The sequence below is a fragment of the Bombyx mandarina genome, chromosome 13, assembly GCF_030267445.1.
Source record: "Bombyx mandarina strain Sakado chromosome 13, ASM3026744v2".
NCBI lineage: Eukaryota > Metazoa > Arthropoda > Insecta > Lepidoptera > Bombycidae > Bombyx > Bombyx mandarina.
The window spans coordinates 9,890,123-9,913,269 of NC_143220.1; the positions used below are offsets into that span (position 1 = coordinate 9,890,123).

The 23,147-nt window shown below is 36.8% G+C and overlaps 1 protein-coding gene across 2 annotated transcripts in view; it reads left to right on the forward strand.

Moving 5' to 3' along the window:
* Positions 1 to 23,147, forward strand: part of LOC114244020 (proton-coupled amino acid transporter-like protein pathetic) — a 48,840-nt gene that overhangs the window by 12,101 nt on the left and 13,592 nt on the right. For both annotated transcript variants that reach the window (XM_028175700.2, XM_089732449.1), the window contains exons 2-3: positions 20,385 to 20,452; positions 22,219 to 22,335. In XM_028175700.2, the coding sequence (XP_028031501.2) occupies positions 20,400 to 20,452; positions 22,219 to 22,335 (170 nt within the window). In that variant the 5' untranslated portion in view covers positions 20,385 to 20,399. The remainder of the gene's footprint in view (positions 1 to 20,384; positions 20,453 to 22,218; positions 22,336 to 23,147) is intronic.

The window sequence follows — 23,147 nt, forward strand, 5'->3', positions numbered from 1 at the left end:
TGCAGACGGATAGAAAATCAAGTTTGTTTTATTACACATTGTTCTTCCTTCACCTAGCTGTGTCATCAATAAAACAAAGACACGAATCGTGCTGGAACACTTACATGTGCTTAACGATATCACAGCTCGATTTCGCACGTGTACACCGTTACCGTGCGTTTATAGCAGCAGTTATGCGATAGTCGACTCTAGCACGATGTTATCACACACTCGTGTCCGGCTTCAAACGTGATTTGTGTCCGACGACAGACCACGATTGACTTGTGGCAACATCAAATACGTAATGTTTACATTTGTATATTGATATAACGAACTTTGTAATATTTTAAAGCACATTGTTTACAAAGAGAAGATCAACACTTCGCGTGTAAAAAAAATTGTTTTAAAAACTCTTTATTGAAATTGTGGCGGGTAGCCATCATTCAACGCAAGATAATTGACAGATGCCTTAATCTCGCTTACGACATTTTCAAGATAAAGCGCATATTATACAAGTTCCGAACAACAACATTTGGACCGTCGGTCTACCGAGCAAAATCATCCGCTCGGTGGAAGATCTTCCTTTCGTCGTTAAGTATCCCCAAACTGGTGACCCCGACCTGATTTGAACACGCAACCTTCTGATCAGCAAAAAGTTATAGAAATAAATCAATGTGCAATAATTAAGGCTTAAAATAATTTACACAAATGCCAGAAACAATGTGCGTATTATGCGAAGATAAACAAATTGTACTTGTCTAAGTACATTACGAGCACTCTGAAATGTGATATATGGTGTAATTAAAAAACACGCGAACAACGCGTTGTGCTAATCTAAATTATTTACTCGAGATAGATGAAATGCTTAGATTTCTAATAAGGTATTATTGAATTTATACGTTTTGTATTTATTTGAAAATTCATTCCGAACTTTCCAAGTACCAAAAGGTGATTTTTTTTTACCACCAACTTACGATTCGCAAATAGGTTTTGATGCAAAATACCAATTTGATATTTTCCTCCATAAGGTCCACACTACATCACATTTATAAATCCGTTCTTACCACAATACGTTTTTTTTTCGTTTCAAAACAAATACATACACTATCGTGAGAGAGCAGAAAATCGTCGCCAGTCAATCGGTCCTTCATTGTGTACTGTTAAATTGAGTTCCGGTTTTGTTTATGTAATTTGCATTGTGTATTTTTTGCAGACGTTCTGACCGCTTTTACTACTTAGAAATAATAATAACGAAATCACAACACCTTCAAATTATAATTCGACTATAAGACCCAGAATTATGTTACCAGTCTAATGGATAAAACGCACGATGTATTCTTGCGAAGCGATGCGACATGCCGGTGTTTAAATCCAGCAGACATGTATTAAAGTAAAGACCTAACGTGTATTTATGAAAACTCCCACGACGAAGGAATAAAGTCGTCATAAACTTCAAATCAATCTGCAAAACTATTTATTTGGGTTCTGGTAGCAGAGGGTATTGTGACCCCACACTTATAGATACCGTTCGAGATGGATGTAATATGCTCTGCGTCAAACCTGTCCTGTCGTCTCAATGGCCCCGGCTGGGCTCCGGCCTAGGGTCGAGCGCTGGCTATGAGTGGCAGTTTTTGGTAAAGTTCATCTCCCACATATCCGGCGATTCCTGCCACGAAGCTACCGTTCCGGACTGGATAGCAATTAGATCCTAGCATCAAGACTTGAACCTCATTTCCCAGCGTTGTGACATATTTGTGCTCTGGTAGCGCCACACTAATTCAAACTTGGCCTTCACGTCCTTACGGATCCATCAGATCCAATAACTCTTGCATTAGACGCCTTCAGCTGTAACACTAGGAGCAGGCTTAGGGACCCCGGTAACCGTATTCGTCGAACTCGGCAAAGAGTTCGACGTGCAACTTAACCCATGCATCAGCCGGCTGAGTTCCTCGCCGGATCTTCTCAGCGGGTCGCGATTCCGATCCAGTAGTAGATTCATTCGCGAACCACCGCCTTGAGACCTGAGTTCGAAGATTTCATTGATGTGTCACGGCTGCTCCACGACAGATTTTTTTTATTATTTATTGCTTAGATGGTTAGACGAACCTGGTGTTAAGTGGTTACTGGAGCCCATAGACAATTACGACGTAAATGCGCCACCCACCTTGAGATATAAGTTCTAAGGTCTCAGTATAGTTACAACGGCTACCCCACTCTTCAAACCGAAACGCATTACTGCTTCACGGCAGAAATAGGCGGGGCGGTGGTACCTACCCGTGCGGACTCACAAGAGGTCCTACCACCAGTAATTACGCAAATTATAATTGTGCGAGTTTGATTTTTGAATACACAGGACAGTGATACTCTCACCTGTCGAGTGATTCATCACCATATCACCTCTAGTCTATATAAGGACCTTGACCTTCACATTTTCTTTATACAATCGAAACATATTGTTTCAAGGTTTTTTAATATGAAAGCTCTTGTCGTTATTCAGATGTTACGTTCATTAATCTTATTTTATGATATGTGTAAATTTTCACCGCAGTTTATTTTGAGAATCCTGAAGTCGTTCGTGCGATTTACTAAATTCTAGTAACTACAAAACGAGATTACTAAGGAATATTCAGAACATCAAAGTTTATTTCGATGCCATAATACTTAGTGTATGCACTAAAAGTAATGGTTGTAATGCGTCGATAGCTAATGATTCGCGTCCTTAATGCTGGTCGTGCGCAACTAATTTTCATAGCTCAGCTCCTTTTTATTCATACTTATTGCATCACATCGTATGATTAGTTATGAGTACTTGATCCGGACGTTGGTCCCAAGGTTTCGATTTTTCTGTCTCCTGAGACTACGGAGATTATTAGATAAAGCCTAATCTAGTATAGTTAAAGTTATTAAAGGATTTTATTAAAAGAAGAAAAATTTATACATTCAATAATTATACGAGACGAATACAATTTCCGTATTCTTTGTTAATTAATCATTTAATAAATTACTTGCATGACATTAATGTTTACACAAATGGAAATGGAAATATCGTATTGACAAATGAGATGAAACTTTGTTCGTGAAAGTTTTAATTTTACGCACATAAATTTAATTTTCTATATTTTGGTGTCTACAGTCTCTTTAAGGCATAATCCAGAGACCGACTGTACCAATGGTCAAAATTATGATTATGACCAATTTAGTTTTGGATAGGTTTGTGACGTTAATTTGTTCATTTCCAATTTCAGTCTCTACTTAGGACTGGTAGATCTGAATAGAAAAAGGACGGATTAATATCTTGCGAATTTGACTCTCAAACCCTGATTTCGTTTCAACGTATCAAAATTTGAGCCATACCTATACATTTGTAAATAGAAAATTAATTTGTTTCAAAATTGGAGCCATGTATACATTTGTAAATAGAGAATTAATTTAAGTATGAATATAGTATATTAGGTTTTCTGCTTTAGACTAGCTAACATCGAACCAGAAAGTAAATTAAAATCCTTTCGAAAACTTGTACCTTGTTGAGATCTCATCTTTTACAATGGCCCCAACCGCTGTCGGAATAAAAATTATCTAAAATTCTTAGAACCATTACGCTCGTTTACAGCGCGAACAGGATTTTTTGCTTGGACCCTAATTGAACAATCATTTGGTCTTGTTTGAAGAATAGAGGAACTATCTTTCTGATTCACTAGATATTATACCGCAAGCAGAACAGCGGCCTTCAAATTATGCTAAAAGAAACCTAATTAAAATCTAAATCTCGCTACGAAATATTCTACAAAGCCTCGGAATCTTACGATTAGGTTCAATAAAATATTTTGTTTAGGAAGAAGGGATTATTGGTCGCCCGAAGGCCTTTCCAGTTTCACTAGGACGGTAGGCAAGCAAAGTCTCAGCCAGAAGGGAGGTTCAATACACCAATTACTAATCAGTATTTATAAGGCAGGCATATAGAACGCCAACAAAAAATCCCTTTTCTTTAGGTAACACAATCAACAACGTTTTGGTGATTTACTTCCTCTCTTTTTTCTTTAGACAATAAAGTAATGAATCCTTCTAAAATAACTAACGTCTGCAGAGAACAGAAAGTTTAATAAATTACATATGTCCAAGTATATGATAGATATGAACGTAAAGTACATATTATTTCGAATGATATCCGGTATTAAGATGCAATTAAATTTACCTTGACCTTTAATTTTAATATCATCATATTGCTTCGAATCTTCTCGGTATCGACTTGTAACTTGACCTTATAATGTGGTAGTGTTTCCTTTTGTCATTTTGTTTGCTATTTTATTGCCAACAAGTCTGTGCGAAGGTGATTTAAGTGTTATCAGCACTCATAAATTTCGGTGATACTAAGGGCATAGTAGCCATATCGTTTTCTACCTTTAAAGGCCCTTTAAAAACTATAATGCTATAAGATCTAACGTATTATAACTGCGCATGAGTAATTCTTAACTTTTCTCTAAGACTCAAATTTAAATTTGTATTTATAAATACGATCGTATTAAAAAAAAAAAAAAAAAAAAAAAAAAGATGATAACGATGAACGGTAATGCTCTCGGAAGTAATTGTTCTGAAAAATACGAACTTTTAATAATGACAAGGATACAAGGTACATTATAGTATTATCGTAAGACCATAGTAGGTTTATGCATCGGGCTCAAGAGTTTTAGGAAGTCATCAACTCTTCATTATCTCAGGAAAGACATATTGTATAGTGCGATAGGATATTTGGATATTAAAATTCGTGTTCATCCTTGCAAGGTTCAACATTAATTTAAACTGAATATCTGTTCATCACCTGATGTCGTACACTTTTAAAGAATTTAGTGAAATGAATATCTTTATGAATGTTTCAAGGGCACTTTTCATTTTAAGGATATCTTAAGGTGTCAAATTTAGATGTTTTAAAGAGTTCTAAAGTCGTTCTAAAGTGTTTTAATTTATATACATAAGTATATCTCGTTTTTCTTTACTCAAATTTTGTATTAATATAAGTATGTTTGTTTATTGCTAAGATGGGTCCGATATTGTTTAAGTTAGTTTATACTTAAATACTATTTATATAACTTCATCATTGCCTTAAGGCGAAGACGCAATACTTATTCGCGTAATTAATCGTGGTAGTAAGTAATGTAACAAAACAGTAATGCGTTCCGTTTGGAAGGGCGAGTCAATCGTGACACTGTATAATCGAAAATTAGACCTCATGTTTCGAGATGGGTGACAGCATTGAAGTAGTCGTGGCCTAAAGGATAAGACGTCCGGCGCATTCGTATGTAGCGATGCAACGGTGTTCGAATCCCGCAGGCGGGTACCAATTTTTCTAGTGAAATACGCATTTAACTAATGTTCACAATTGACTTCCACGGTGAAGGAATAACATCGTGTAATAAAAATCAAACCGCAAAATTTTAATTTGCGTAATTACTGGTGGTAGGACGAGTGTCTTGTGAGTCCGCACGGGTAGGTACCACCGCCCCGCCTATTTCTAGTGAAGCAGTAGGTAATGCGTTTTGGTTTGAAGGGTGGGGCAGCCTACACTGTACTGAGAACTGTGCGTGTACACTGTACTGTAACTACACTGAGACCTTATAACGTATATCTCAAAGTGGGTGGCGGCATTAACGTTGTAGATGTCTATGGGCTCCGGTAACCAACTAACATCAGGCGGTCCGTAAGTTCGTTAACCTCTCCGTGAGATAAAAATATAAGTATTTAAAAAAAAACAATCAAAATTTGTATGCGTAACATGACTTAAATGCATGAATAATAATAACACAACGATATTATTATAAACGCAAAAAGTAAAAACTTTGAACAAAATATTTTACAATACGGTTATTGTTTTAAAATTTCTATGGCTATCGCCTAATTAACATTTTCACACTTGGATTTATTTCGAAGCGTTGTTTTCGAGTTCGTTGTCTTCTATAAGTTATACTTTCTGAAATGTTATTATATGCGGTGACGGTGACTCTTTTTTTTGTTTTATATATGACTGCACGAGCTCACAACACACCAGATCTTAAGTGTTTGCTGGATCCTATAGACATCGATTTGATTTGAACAGCGGCATAGTTACATCGCTTGAGACGAATACACCGGGCATCTTATCTTTTAGCCTATGGCGACTTTAATCAATTGCAGAATTCTTTGAAAACGGATAAAAAAAAAAAAAAGTGTTAAATACAGTTTAATAACTCATTCACTCAGTATATAATGTATTAAGACAAACTCACTGAATAACAAAATAAAAATACATAATAATCATAATAAGTACAAACACTTCAAACAATATTTTTGCTATTTTTTGCGTGTCAGGTTACATCCGGATACAGACTAGCAACAAAAATATGTAGCGTATACCGAATACGTGTATTTATTAACCATCACATGTATTACTATTTAAACGTCTTTAAATGTTCAATTCCCACGATTTTGCATCTACAGATTTAATTCGGTCATTAAAAGACAATCAAAATCTAATTGTGCTTTACGTACTGTCTGTAAGCATTTTTTTTTTCTTTTTTTATTGCCTAGATGTGTGGACGAGCTCACAGCCCACCTGGTGTTAAGTGGTTACTGGAACCTATAGACATCTACAAAGTAAATGCGCCACACACCTTGAGATATAAGTTCTAAGGTCTCAGTATAGTTACAACGGCTGCCCCGCCCTTCAAACCGAAACGCATTACTGCTTCACGGCAGAAACAGGCAGGGTGGTGGTACCTACCCGTTCGGACTCACAAGAGGTCCTACCACCAGTGATTACGCAAATTATAATTTTGCGGGTTTGATTTTTATTACACGATGTTATTCCTTCATCGTGGAAGTCAATCGTGAACATTTGTCAAATACGTAATTCATTTGAAAAATTGGTACTCGCCTGCGGGATTCGAACACGGTTGCATCGCTAGATACGAATGCACCGGACGTCTTATCCTTTAGGCCACGACGACTTAAAATATAGTGATAGCACTCTGCCGTCAGCTCGACTAGGAACGAATGCATGTGCACTTCTCAAAGCAATCGGGCACAATGAGCATATGCACTAAGCAGAGTGAGAGGCATCCGCGGTCACGATTCACCCACTCATCGCTAGAGATAAAGTCGTCAACTGAGCTGGATATTTCTACTTGTAGGTTAGTGACGTTTATAAAAATGTTAAAGGGCATCGTCCACGTTAGTAATAGGTTAGTAGTGTAATTGTTTAATTGTATATTGTGAATTAAATTATTTCCTTACATTATAAGTTATTAGTTTTTGTTATCGTATTGTTTTGTCGTATAGTTGTGTACAAATTCAGCACTTTGTCTTGTTTGGTCGTGCGCACACGGCTTATGTTGCAAGCCAGATTTTGTTTCTTTTTACTTGTGTTTCTATGTATCTTAGGTTAGCTTGTGATGTGTATTGTGTGCTTAATAAATAAATAAATCACTCGTCCTCAAGTATGCGAAGAGAATTTAAAAAAAAAATAGGTATAGCTACGTGAGAATTGTCCTGCACGATATCAACTTGTTATGACATTTCGCTATTATTTCAAACAACGCGAGATACTTCTAAACATTATCTATTGTTTTTATTACTCATACGTGTATTTTTCTGCTTCTTATGTACAACAAACGTATCTGACAAACTGGAGTGGTTAAATTAGTTTAATTTGAAAACAATCGGAATGTCAGTTCCGAAGTATTTTTTTTACTATCTGTGTACTGAGCCGTGAATTCTCTGAGGTTGCTATAAGCAACTGGCTGGCGGTTTTGGATATGTTCTTACACAGGTTGATAATGATTATTTCCGTCGTCATGCATTCCAGCTTGTATGATGATTTTGCCGATAGTGGTGTTGCATAAATAAACACGATTAAGTCTAAGAAACGTCAAATATCAATGTGGCTGTTATCTATGAGCTCAAGTAATCATTTAGTATGATATAAAAAAATTGATAAGCACATATAGACAAACAAATCCACAGGTGTACATCCTGGATGAGCCCATGCTCGCCCACCTGTCCTGGTGAAACTGGAAAGGCTTCCGCATCACCTGCAATCCTTCCTTCACACAAGGTGTACGTTCATATGTATTTTTTGACACGTCCTTCTTCAAACGAGGCTTGTGGAGAGTATTAAACTGTAGGCTGCGGCTGGCTCTGCTCCTGGCATTGCTGACTGCAACCACACACCGTCAGGTCGTGGGCCGTATCCTCGTCAGAATACAAGAGCAATAAAAAAAAGTTACTTTTGGAATTTCATACTCTATGCGTGGAGAAGAAGTACGTAATTAAGATACTTAATTTTAAATGCTTGTAAACAAATAATTACAATATCTTAGGTTTGTTCCGCATAACTTGTAATGCATGACTCGTGAAGGCTTTCGTATTCTTCCGCGGTTTTTCTACGAAGTTCTACAACCGTTGTAAATATTAAAACACATTATTGTAAATACTATAACATATTATTGGTATTTAAATCATTCCTTACTTATAATTTATATTGGAAAATGTGTAAAGGTATCTTAATCATAGAATTCACTTCTTTTCATTGCTTTCATAAAATTATTTTATTTATAAAAGAATAACACATAATTGTAAATAGACATGCTTTAACAAAAACCGACTTCAAATAAAAAAAAAATTGATATTCCAAAACAAATTAATATACACTAAAAACAATCATCATCGAAATCGGTTGGCATGATATTCAGTTATTGAGGTATTCATCTATTAGTCGCGCACGTACTTAATGCAAATTTAAGACTTATATGGTTTTCTCATGGATACCATTATCAGAGCTGGACTAAATTGAAATGGGACCACACGTAAAGCGTCAGCTTTCTAATAAAAAAAATATCATCAAAATCGATTCAATTAGTCAAAAGTTATTAGTTATTAAACATATTTTTTTTTTACATACAGTCGAATTGCGAACCTCCTCTTTGTCGATTAAAAATTCAGAACGAAGCCAAATTTACATTTTATACCTTTTATGTGACATGTTTGCGTGAAATTACAATTTTTTTTTTATTTGTAACACTGGAAATTCATTGTCAACGTTTCTCATTGTCACAATATTTACATAAACTGCTTTTTTTATTAACAATTCTAGCACGTGCAGTTAATTTATACGAAATCCATAAGAAGCGTAAACATAATACGTACATAAGTTCACATATTTTTAAAAGGTGTGCGAAGTTCCTGATCCTCTGTAACAACAAATCCAGTACCGATTTGTGTGACCGGGGCATAGTGTAGCTAGCAACTCTAGTTCAAGACAGGTCGAACATATTATTTAGTGCGCATTGACCAAGTCGTAATATAAAATGATTATCCAGTAGGGATCGGGCTTAGCCATAAGACTGCCTACTGTATAATCATACCTAAATGTTTGAATGTAATTGTGTTTTGGTATACATAAAGTTTATTTTCTCTCTCACACACACACTTTCTGTCTCTTTTTCACTATCTTTCTCTAATATTGAAATATTACAAGTACTTCCCAAAGCACCAATTCTAAGTCAGCACAAGAAGCAACCGAAAAGTTAGGCGTCCTCCGTCGTTAAGCTTTTACTGCTATACTTTAATAAGAGCTTCCAAGGCTTTCCCCTTCCAAAGAACTTTAGATAAGCGCTGCAAATTAAGAACGTAGGAGAAGAGTATCCGTTATTCCTGTCATTCCTCAATTTTGCCAAAAGAGTATCCCTAAGGAGGTGCTAAATATCAGGTACTACCTTTTATGTAAACGTGCCTAACGAAACGAACTGTAAATGTATCTTGTTGTAATCATTAAAGGAAACAATGGATCATTTGATTCCTTCAATAGTTTAACGACATTTTAATTCAATGTCCTTTGTTATAGAACACTTCTCGTGCGTGATCAATAGGATTACGTGCAACTATCATTTTGAAGAGTATTAAGTATGTTTTTTTTTATTGCTCAAATGGGTGGACGAGTTCACAGCCCGCCTGGTGTTCAGTGGTTACATGAGCCCATAGACATCTATGACGTAAATGCGCCACCCACCTTGAGATATCAGTTCTAAGGTCTCAGTATAGTTACAACGGCTGCCCCGCCCTTCGAACCGAAACGCATTACTGCTTCACGGTAGAAATAGGCAGGGTGGTGGTACCTACCAGCGCGGACTAAAACAGGTCCTACCACCAGTAAATACATAAATTACATAATAATAATAATAAAATACATAAATTCTCATAAATACATAATAAAATATTTGCTTTTTATCGATTGAAATTTTCTAACATCGCTGAGTACTTTAAGTTTACACACATAACTATTACAATCGCCACGATCACGGGTAGAATAGCGTTGGGATATTTTGGGATCTCATCAACTGTTAAAATAGTGGTAAAAACCCATCAAATAATAGCGCATTTAATAATATGTTTAGTGAAGAGAAAGTATAAAACAATTCGTAATATAAGTTTGCTTAAATTCATTTCTGCCCTGATGTAGTCGCGTTTTTGCTTAGCAATTATGGAACGGCCGATATAAGCGGAAACTATGACTATTTAACGACTACTGTGTATATTTAATAAGTATTTAAGACTAATCACTATTTAAAAGACTATTTAACGGTAGGAAGCGGTTTGGCTCTGCTCCTGTCATTGCTGACGTCTATAGGCGACGGTAACCACTCACCATCAGGTGGGCCGTAAGCTCTTCTGCCTACAAATGCAATAAATAAAAAACTTAGACTTCGTTTTTCGGACTATGTAATTAGAGCTAATGTATAAAGATAGGGGGCGACATTTACAAATGTATCTTATCTATCTGAATAGAAATATTTGTGAAGAAAATCTTGCTAGCCCTAATTTCGGTCATGATAATTACATACTATACATTACTTGGTTCACAAACCTTTGCCATTACGCTGAATCCAGGTCCACCTATTAATGTAATTGAAGCTATCCTAAAGGGATTCTTTGGAACGTGTTAATATATTTATATAAGGATGTTAAGATATGAATGTTTTTGTTTTGAAAAAGGTACACATGAGTTTTTTTTTATTGCTTAGATGGGTAGACGAGCTAACACCTGGTGTTAAGTGGTTACTGGAGCCCATAGACATCTACAACGTAAATGCGCTACCCACCTTGAGACATGAGTTCTAAGGTCTCACTTTTGACAGTACAACGGCTGCCCCACCCTTCGAACCGAAACGCATTACTGGTACACGGCAAAAATAGGCGGGGTGGTGGTACCAACCTGTGCGGACTCACAAGACGTCCTACCTACCAGTAAACTAGAATAGGTAGGGGGAAAAAATCGACTGAAGTCGTATAGTTTATGACCCCGGTAAACTCTCACACCATCTTCAAATGGGTCATTAGCTGGTCCATTTGTAATTGCTATTAACAATATCCATGGTATTGTAAATAATGAATCACAAATACACATGTAATTAGGTATGTTTAATTGCTGGTCATTATCCGGATTTATGTTGGTTGACACGCAAAAACTAAATGGTGTTTTAATTATTATCTCATTATAATTACTGTGTGTTTTTATTGTCTTATGAAGTGAAGTATATTAAATGCTCATTTTATGTATATTTCAACAGTTTTGTTAATATAATATAATTTTTTTTGCCGAACTTGTTTTGTAAATTTTACTAGTAGCTATTGACACCGGCAATATATCTACCGAAACTCAAACATCGGTGGCCTAAACCGGATAAGGCGCCTGGCGTACTTGTATCGAATGTTCTATGTTCTGTTCTGAGTTCTAACTCTTTGGCGGCTATCTTTTTTTTCCACAAAATATGTAAATAGCAACACTTTTATTTTACCGGTGTGTAGTCATTACAAGAGCCTATAAAAATGGAGTAGGCGAATGCTGCCCGTAGGCTATAATATAATAATCGCATTACCTATAAGCCAGGTTATTCTTCCGAATTAAATTTGTCAAAAACCTTGAAAGTTCGGTTTTGTCCATCTAAAAACCACTTTCAGTATTATGATATTTCCAGATTTCATTTGGCTATAAGCTGTGATACAACTTGCATTATTCGACCGGTTTAGAAATGAGTCAACGCGTTGAAGGCCACAGAATTGTTGGAATATAAAAAGTATCACACTAATTATTATCACAGTCAGCGATGAACAAACATATTTCAGAACAAGCTGACCCGGCAGACTTCGGAGTGCCTCAATCGATAAATAAAAGACACATCAAGGGGACACATCAAAGGAAAAACAAAATTGTTTGTTTTTATATAATTCCGAGCTTTTTAGTATTTTCTCTTCTCTCTCTCTCTTCTTTTAAATCTTCCCTGGACTTGCACGAATAATTCAAGACCAAAATTAGCCAAATCGGTCCAGCCGTTCTCGAGTTTTAGCGAGACTAACGAACAGCAATTCATTTATACATATATATTGTGCAATTATCAAAGTATAATTATCGGACAATATAACATAAAAATTAAGAAACGTAAGCTCTGTCACCCACACAACGTACATCCATCGCCGTGTAGTTGAATGTATTAGTTTTTGACACGCTAAAATACATACAATAAATTAAACTAGAGGTCCCACAGTAGTCGAAATTCGACTATAATTAATTGGAATTGTAAGTTTGTACACTATTATGATCAAAATTTCGCTAAGGCTACACTATAAAAAAAATATTAATAAAGACAAACAATATTTAATCTATTCTCAATTTGACAACAGACGTCAAGAACAAAAGTTTGACAATAAATAGTATGCATGCGTGTGTGCGTCAAATACATGGTATGTAGTGTGTGTAATGTTTTCTTTATTGATTTAATGTATTTTAAATGCATTCTTTAATAAAATATTAACATTATGCACTTCTTCTCTATATTCTGTATAAGTGTGGAAAATTTCATACTCCCTCCGTCCGTGCAATTTTCGTAAAAAGGGATACAAAGTTTTTGCTTCACGTATTAATATATAGATTCCAATGATTGAACAAGTCATTAGCAATCTCAATACTTTGAGTGCCGATAGCGAGCACTCGTGTAAGGTCACTATCGATTAACTGATAATATAACGCATCTGGGCAATACTAGTTGAGTGTCGTATACGTCTTTGTACTGTGTTCTTAGACTTAATCACTCCAATCCCTAGAATTGTAAAAGAAAAAGAAAGGTAGAAGAAAAAGAAAGAAAAAGAAGGTGGTAGGACCTTTTGTAAGTCCGCGCGGGTGGGTACCACAACCCTGCCTATTTCTGCCGTGAACCAGTAATGCGTTTCGGTTTGAGCCGTTGTAACTTACTTGAGACCTTAGAACTTATATCTCAAGGTGGGTGGCACATTTACGTTGTGGATGTCTATGGGCTTCAGTAACCACTTAACACCAGGTGGGCTGTGAGCTCGTCCACCCATCTAAGCAATAAAAAAAAGAAAAAAAAAAAAAAGAGCCCATGCACTCCTTCCATCAATATTAATTAAACGATTATAAAAAAAAATTCAATCATCAATCTATCTCAATGTTAATCTAAAATTAATGTGATAATGATATAAATTAATGATATTTATTTGTTTCTATAATATATACATAACCATTCATAAAACTCGGCTAAATATAGAAAATGAATTCTAAATGATATTCGAACGTCCCAAATAATACAAGGTTAACAACCGATGAGGAAAATAGACGAAGGTTAACTTATAGATGAATCATAAGAGACGCAATTATATCATAATGAAAATGTTCACTTTTAACCATTCAGATATACCTATTAATTTAACTTGGTAAGATACTCGCTATACTCATATCGAGTGATGATCATAATAATTATTACCATAATGATTATTGTAATAATAACAGAATTAAAGGAAGAGATTATACGACTATAGAACATGAACAGAGTATCCATTGTACATAACTTTCGCGTTCTGCAGTACCGGCATCATTCCCAAACATCTACTCCACTACGTAAAACAAATAAATTAGGATACTAACACTTACATGACCATGCAAAAAGCAGCTATATTAAACACGTGCAGAATTGTTCGGAAGTTTATTCAGGACGACCTTCCCAAGGTGAACTCCACTTGACCTAAGCCTGTGGTATGCCCCATTAATTACTGATAATAAAAAAAAAAAATGATAATAATAATAACTGAGAGCAAATCACGCACGATCTTCCGGCTCCAATTTAGGATTCCCTGTGTTATAGGTACGAGAAACTGACATACATACTTATATATGGTAATTTTATATAGAAATACAAAGATAATAAACGCCCAGACAAAGAGCAAATAACCCTGTTCATCACACGAATGTTTGCTCGATGTGAGAATCGAACCCCACGAGTCTCGGTGCAACAGGGGTGCTAACTTCTGTATCACCGAGTTAGATAAAGTCGAGCTTAAATTACCAGGACTCGAATTGTTATCGAATCCCGCAGGCAAGTACCAATTGTTCTACAGAAACACGTACCTTACACATGTTAACAAGTGACTTCCACGACGAAGGAACATTATCTTGTAAATTAAACCACAAATTTTATAAATTTGCGTAATTACTGACAGCAAGGCACAGCACGGATAGGCATCGTCATATTGCCTATTTATGGTACGAAGCAGTTACGATTTAAAGTTTGACACATAATTTTTTATTGCCTAGATATTTTTTTTATTGCTTAGATGGGTGGTCGAGCTCACAGCCCACCTGGGGTTAAGTGGTTACTGGAGCCCATAGACATCTACAACGTAAATGCACCACCCACCTTGAGATATAAGTTCTAAGGTCTCAAGTATAGTTAAAACGGCTGCCCGGGCCTTCAAACTGAAACCCATTATTGCTTCGCGGCAGAAATAGGCAGGGTGGTGGTACCTACCTGTCCGGACTCATCAGAGGTCCTACCCCCAGTAAATTTACGAGGGCGGCACTGAAAATTTCGGGAAATAACGAAGTGACACAACATTACTATTTAAAAATATATTTATTGCTTTTCGAAGTATTCTCCGCGAAATATGACACATTTTTCCATACGATGGAACCAATCATTGAAGCAACCATTCCATTCGGAAGTTGGGGTCTCCAAAATGGCCGTTTTGTAGGCGTCCACAGCTTCTTCAGGTGATGAAAATCTCTGTCCACGTAATTTATTCTTTATTTTAGGAAAAGTATAGAAATCATTAGGGCTTAGGTCGGGGCTGTACGGCGGATGGTCTAATAATTCTATGTTTTCTAGCTCTAAAAACTCTTTTGTTCTGTGCGCGGTGTAAGAACTCGCATTGTCGTGATGGAGGATGATGCGGCGGTTGCAGTTCTCTTTACGGAGTTCAGAAACGACCTGTGGCAAACAAATGCTAGCATACCATTCTGCAATAACCGTTCTTTGTCCCTCAAGAGGAATAGTCGTAAAATGGTCGGTTTTGGAGACAAACGTGGCCACCATTTTTTTTGCAACACTCCGTGAACGAACAATTTTTGTTGGCTTTAACTCATTTTCGAACACCCAAACTCGTGACTGGTTTCTTGTTTCGGGTTCGTACGCGTATATCCAGGATTCGTCACCTGATACAATGTTGTATACGGCATTTGAGGATCCTGCGTGGAATCTTTCGAAGTTCTGACGCACCAAATAACGCGAGCCGCTTTTTGCTCTTCACAGAGCGAATGCGGTATCCATCGGGAAAACAACTTTTTTACACCTAATTGTTCATGCAAGATTATTTGTATTTGACTCATGCCAATGTCTAAAGTTGCCTGAATTTCGCGGTATGTCACATGTCGATCTTCCTCAATCAGCTTACGCACAGCATCAACGTTTTCTTGGGTGACTGCAGTTTTTGGACGACCTTGACGGGGATCATCACTGAGCTTGACACGTCCACGTTGAAACTCAGCAAACCAGCGATAAATTGTGGTTTTGGATGAGGCTTCATCACCAAATGCAGAAATCATCCGGTCAACACACTGTTTTTGTGTTACACCACTTCGAAAGTCATGATAAATCATCGCTCTTGAATTTTCTCGAGTCAATTCCATTTTCTCAATGACTTAACAAGTTTGACAAAACCCCGTGACAAGGCCGAGAATCTTTTTTTAAATAAATAAATGGCATTCGATTTTTAAAACCAAAGAGTTTTCAATTAAAAAGATTTAAATATGACAGGAACAGTGGAAATATTCCATTCCCGATACTTTTAGTGCAGGCTAGTATTGCTTAAATTTTTTCATGATTCTTTGATTTATTGCTTAAATAGTTAAGAGCTCACGATCCGCCTGGTGTTATGTGTTTACTGGATCCAATAGACACCAACCACGCAAAGGCCACCACCCACTTTGAATCTTGAGTTCTAAGCCTTAGTTTTACAGTACAACGGCATACTCACCCTTCAAATCAGAATTACCGCTTAATGGCAGAAATAAGCAGAATGGTGGAAGCCGTGTGGACTCTCAATATGCCTTACCACCATTAAAAGTTCAACTTTATCTTTCATCGACTTCTATAGCCCCCGGAGACCACAAACCAAGAATTCGACATCCCAGCTAGTGCATCAAATTAAAAAGGGCTTTTAAGAAGATAGTTTTACGATGCTACTCCTATCCATTATTTTTACACTGATATCCAACGGTCGTAGCCATTGCTTGCATTCTCCAACTCTCACAAAAACGAGTGGAATTTAAATTATACGATCCAGAAGAACAATATAGTATGACATTTATAAGCATTGTCCTTTCAAAGACAAAGTCGTTCGTATGAATGTGCGGTCTAACCACAGAAGCTTTCTCTGCATGAACTTAATTTCATAGTTACGTCGAGTTATTACGGATTGTTATTGTGTGAAATTTTGTTATTACATTAAGCTTTATTGGTAGTCTAGTATAAAGTTTGAGCCAACGGCGACTAGCAAAAAATTTCTCGTGTGCTATCTAAAAAACATATACGAGACAAGAACCTACACGTACATTCTTCATTCATATTCTTCACACAAAACTTCGTATAACAAACACAAAGATACATATTATATTTCGGTAGGCAATCATTTTTAAATACACAGTAGACAATATCACTAAATATTATGTAAACTAGACTTTAGTATGTTATTAATTACTACTTAACGTCCTGCACTAATTACTTTGCTTTTTATGAATTATAAAAAGCAAAGCTCTCTACTACTACTCAACTAATTATCTGTCATCCCATCTTATCTCTTGATGGTGAGACGGGAAGATGAGATCAAGTTGACAGCCGGTCCTAACTGGACGAGGGTTGCTCGAAAGATAGAAAGCAATGGAAAATGTTAGAGGAGGTATATGCTAATAGGCACACTGAACTTAGAGACATTCTAAAACATAAACAAAAAATAAATCAACTGTCCTAAAAGTTCAGGACACAGGGCTCATTGATTGAATCAAGTCCACGATTGACTTCCACAGTGAAGGAATAACACCGTGTATTAAAAATCAAACCCGCAAAATTATAATTTGCGTAATTACTGGTGGTAGGACCTCTTGTGAGTCCGCGCGGGTAGGTACCACCACCCCGCCTATTTCTGCCGTGAAGCAGTAATGCGTTTCGGTTTGAAGGGTGGGGCAGCCGTTGTTACTATACCTTACCTTAGAACTTATATCTCAAGGTAGGTGGCGCATTTAAGTTGTAGACGTCTATGGGCTCCAATAACCACTTTACACCAGGTGCACAGCCCACCTCGTCCACCCATCTGAACAATAAAAATAAAATAAAAACAAGTGACGATTAACTTTTCCTACCTAAGCTGATGATCTAGAGAGACCATATTAGCGTAACCTTAAGTAGTAGGTGAGCTCACGAGGCTCAACCTCGAGCTTGGCAATGCCCCTAACACGAACCCTAGCAAATGCCGTGCTTCGCAGAATCTACCACCGGATCGGAATCGCGACCCACTGAGAAGATCCGGCGAGAAACTCAATGGGCTGTGTCTGTGGGTTAAAGATGATTAACAATTCATGTTAGCTAGTGTTAGACGTTATTAATATAACGGATGGATAATAATTTTCCCTATCTGTCGATAATAGTAAGTTTCTTACATGTTTGATTTTGCAAAATCCTCATAGAATTCTACGAATGATTTTATTGTATCTGTTTTTATGGTATACGTCTTAAATCCTGTTCTGTCTAGTGATGTAATATCAAGGTACTAAATTATAAATTTTATAGCGCAGTTCACATTGGACATGTTCTCTGATATTGATCGTGGGAAATTAATTTATCCAGTGAGCTTCAACTGTAGAAAAACCGCAATAAATCTCGGTTATAATTATTTAAAATGAATTAATCGTCATTTGTATTCCTGCATGGAAAACTGTTGACGTCATTAGATTGAAATTGACGTCACTAGTCCCTATTAGGCTAAGGTAATGCTTGTTTGTGGGTGATACTTTTTACAAAAATCGAGAATGAAAAACATCGATTTTAGATCGATTTTTAGTTTCGATTTTACAAAGAAAATTAGTTGAAACAATTTAGAAAATTATTGTGTTTTACGATTTCTAAGATATTATTTATTTGTACTGCACTATGCTTGATATTATATATAGATACATATGTTTTTTTTTTGTTTTAGTTTTGATGGGTCGGCCCACCTGGTGTAAAGTGGTTACCGGGGACCATAGACATCTACAACAAAAATGCCGCCACCTACCTTGAGACATGAGTTCTAAGGTCTCCTCAAACTTATAACAGTACCACGGCTGTCCCACCCTTCAAACTGAAACGCATTACTGCTTCACGGCAGAAATAGGTAGGGTGATGGTACCTACCCATGCAAACTCACAAGACGTCCTCACCACTAGTAATTACACAAATTATAATTTTGCCGGTTTGATTTTTATTACACGATGTTATTCCTTCACCGTGGAAGTCAATCTTGAACATTTGTTAAGTACGTATTTCAATGGAAGGAAATATTGGTACCTGCCTGCGGGATTCGAACACCGATGCATCACTACATACGAATACACCGGATGTCTTGTGCTTTAGGCCACGATAACTTTTATGACGACGATTATCAATGACTTTTCTACATAAATTACTTTTAATTATTATATAGATGCAATTCTCGCGATGGCCTTATGGGAATAATGCTTTTGTATCTATTTTTTCTATTGTATTCTATTTTAAATTAGAAAAAATGGGATCGGAATTATGTTGATAATTCCTCTAAGTCACTGGAATTTATAGAGTTCCTTTTCATTGGCATTTTTAATTAACTACCAGCCAATTAAATAGCTCATTTACCTATATTATTTTGCTTTGCCATTACAATTGCCAAACTAGTTATTGCCGTGCTATTATGTACCCTTGAAAGGCACATAGAACCCGGAAATAGCTACCCAAAAATTAATTAACCATTGGCAAAATTGTAATAAGCATTAGGATTTTTAAATTGTCCGATACCCAAAGGGTAAGAATGGATCGTCGATTAAAAGAAACTATTTACTGCTACAAGTTTAATGACAAAAAACCAGTCTTATCCTCCAACAGGTACCTTGCGGTGATAAGCGAGACTGTATTTGGATTTTCCACGGCTATATTTCGGTCGACCTTACTACTAATTTGTTTAAATAATTATCAGTGTACAGATATAACATTTTTTGCTGCTACTTAGGTAGGTACATTGAAATATAAGGCCGAGATTACCAGGGTATCATAATTATGATCGTTGCCCCAACCTTAAAACCGGAACACATGATTTCTTCACGGGAGAAATTAGGAGTATAGGGCACGAATTACACAAATTAGCAAATTTTGTCAGTTGTAAAATGTTAAATTATTGTTCCACTATTATTTAAAAAAAATCACCGTTTTCAAATGACTATTATACAATTTCCGAGTTCAAGGAATATATTAACGACATGCAAAGATACCTAACCCAAAAACCGGATAGAAAATGTTCTATGCAATTTGGTAGGGAATGTACGCAGCACGAAATAGTTAAAAATCATGTAATTTTACTGGTGGTAGGACCTCTTTTGAGTCCGCACGGTCAGGTACCACCACCTATTTCTGCCGTGAAGCAGTAATGCATTTCGGTTTGAAGGGTACCGTTGGAACTAAACTTGAGATCTTAGAACTTATATCTCAAGGTGGGTGGCGCATTTACGTTGTAGATGTCTATGGGCTCCAGTAACCACTTAACACCAGATGGGCTGTGAGCTCGTCCACCCATCTAAGCAATAAAAAATAATAATAATAATATAAAATATCAATGACCCATCAAACCTGTGCTTTGAAAAATCATCAATAAAATCGACATTGAGAGCGGAGAGAAAAGAATCACCGTCTTTTGACTCCCTTGGGGAGGAGATAAAGCCATCAGTAATCCTTGTCTATTATTTGACAAAACGAGAAAAAATATATAAAATAATATTGTAAAAACATTTTTCAGTTCTGAATCTTTTGTTACAGGCAACAAATATCAAAATGGGAGGAGTTGAAAAAAAAGATGGCATTGTACTCAACAACTTCAATTCAACGTAAGATTGTTTCGCAATTCTATTTTGTTTCTTATTGTCAGAAATGTCATCTCATTGGAGTCAACCGGTAGATGTCCAAAACTATTATTGACTACTTTCGCTTGAGTGTGCTACTTTCCCTAATATATTTCAAAATTTAGTAGTTAGAATAAAGCCTTAGTGTTTTATTAGTAAAAATGAGATAGCCAATTAAATTCGAACTGTTCCAATCAATAAATGAAATTCATAAAAACCGCATTATCAATGAGACCGCGACCAATATGAGGCAATAAACGTACCATATTATGTGGTGACCTGTGAATTTATCTTTGTGCATAATGTAAAACACAATCATTATTATTGTTTGAAAAGCCTTTTACACGTTGACTACCCAACAAACCCAAATGGCATTGAACCTTAAAACATAAGTCTTCAAGCCAGAGAGCACTCAATCTAAAAGTAGTCAGCGATAGACAGCGGCTTAGCTGTGCCTTTGGAATAGCGTCCATGAACAACGGTAACAATTTTTGGGGAGCTTAACGACAAAGGGAAGATCTTCCACCGAGCGGATGATATTGCTCGGTAGACCGACGGTCCAAATGTTGTTATTCGGAACTTGTATATATGCGCTTTATCTTGAAAATGTCGTAAGCGAGATTCAGGCATCTGTCAATTATCTTGCGTTGTATGATGGCTACCCGCCACATCACTCCCCTCCGAGACTGGAGGTCGTGTCATATTTAGTTATCGTTGTCCGTGCTGAGATTAGCTTGCAAGTGCCAGTGCTGCTCGAAGTTTGCGGTGAGTCGAAACTGAGCTTGAATGCTGCGTGATTGTCGCCAGTGCTGCTTGAAGTCTGCGGTGAGTCGAGACTGAGCTTGAATGCTGCGCGATGAGGCAGTGTAGGTACGTGCCGTAGGGCCAGGAAGCGCGGTGAGTCGGCTGCGATGGTCCTGTTGAGGCTGCGATGCTGGCTTGCTGTGGGATGACTGTCGATGACTTGCTTTTATCTGCGAGAATACCGGGATTGTGGTAGCCGAAGTTCTTGATGCGCTGATGATGAATCAGAAGGTTGCGATTGTTCCGTCGCAGGTCACCAGTTTGGGGAGCTTAACGACAAAGGGAAGATCTTCCACCGAGCGGATGATATTGCTCGGTAGACCGACGGTCCAAATGTTGTTATTCGGAACTTGTATATATGCGCTTTATCTTGAAAATGTCGTAAGCGAGATTCAGGCATCTGTCAATTATCTTGCGTTGTATGATGGCTACCCGCCACAAATTTATCATTGGGTGATCATTTCTACCTGCCGTACCTATGTCTGCTGTGAAGCACTTATCCCTTTCGATTTGAAGAGTGGGCTGCCGTCTTACTGTAAAAAAATTAGACCTTAGATCATATCCAGGGCTCCAGTAATCACTTCACACCGGGTGGCCGTTTGCTTATTCAGCAATCGAAGCAATACAAAAAAAGGATAATAAAAAAGACAGATTCTGATAGTTAAGTTTCAATATTTTAGATAACAATAAAATCACTCGCTTTTTCAATAATTTACAAAGAGTCTGCAATAAATATTTAAAATAACACCTGTTCTGAAATGGAGCAAATAAGTACTCCTCAGCTTGCTCCGAGCAAATTTTATCCTGAATCTTATGAACTGTAGATAATCCATCAGACAGCTTTATAATGTACCAAACAAAGGCGTCAAAAGCGGTTCTCATCTTTATTGAAATAGTATGTTCAAAAACTCGTACTAACTTTTTTATCTATTTTTTATTTATTTCAGAGCAAATTTGACGTCGAATTCAGGCTTCCAGTCTACTCTGACCCTCGGTTCAAAGGAGGTCATAAATGAGAAAGCTTATGATCCATTCGAGCACCGAAATGTTGAGCATCCAACATCGTATGTAACTTGACATCTTTAGAAAACAATAATAATATTTTTAGATAATTACATAAAACTCGCACTCAATAAAAATATTGTAGACTAAGAAACCACACAGGATAATAAAATAAATAACTCGGCTATTTTGAAGAAGAGTATGCGATCACCTAACTTAAAACTGCTGTTATTGGTTCAGCATCATTCTCCAGCAGCCGTAAATGGTACCATTTTATATTCACCGAACTCTCTCTCGGATTCCTATCTTCAGTAGGTAACAGAAAAAGAGCTGCACATAGGGACTAAGATAAGACCAGAAGTTTCTATTTTAAGCAAACACACCGATTCCGTACCAAGTCAAAAGGCTTGTAGAAGCAAGGTCGCCCGGAATCCTCACAGGGAATATCGACTGCCGAAACTAAAATGTACATACATAAAAGTTACATTTTTACATACAAGATGCTAAATGAAGCTGACTGACGATGCGGCTTACGGATTCGGTTTGGACGAAATAAAAACGATGCATCACATACTTTGCGAGTGGAATGGCCTAGCAAGGGCAAGAATAGACTTATTGGGCAAAGGACATCTATACTAAAACGTCTAGAGGCTTTTACTTTCACACATGGTTACAAAACTTGTGCAAGCAATTGGAGATAAAAAGTAGAGGACAGGGGAATGACATATTATATCTCGAGGGTCGAAGTGCTGGGAACTATTTGCCCAGTCTCGTAGAAAACTAAGCTAGGAATCAGCAAGGATACGTACCACTGTAGGTTTTTTGCACATTCTTCTTATTTCTGTCACGTAGAACAATATATCTTTGTTGGTGC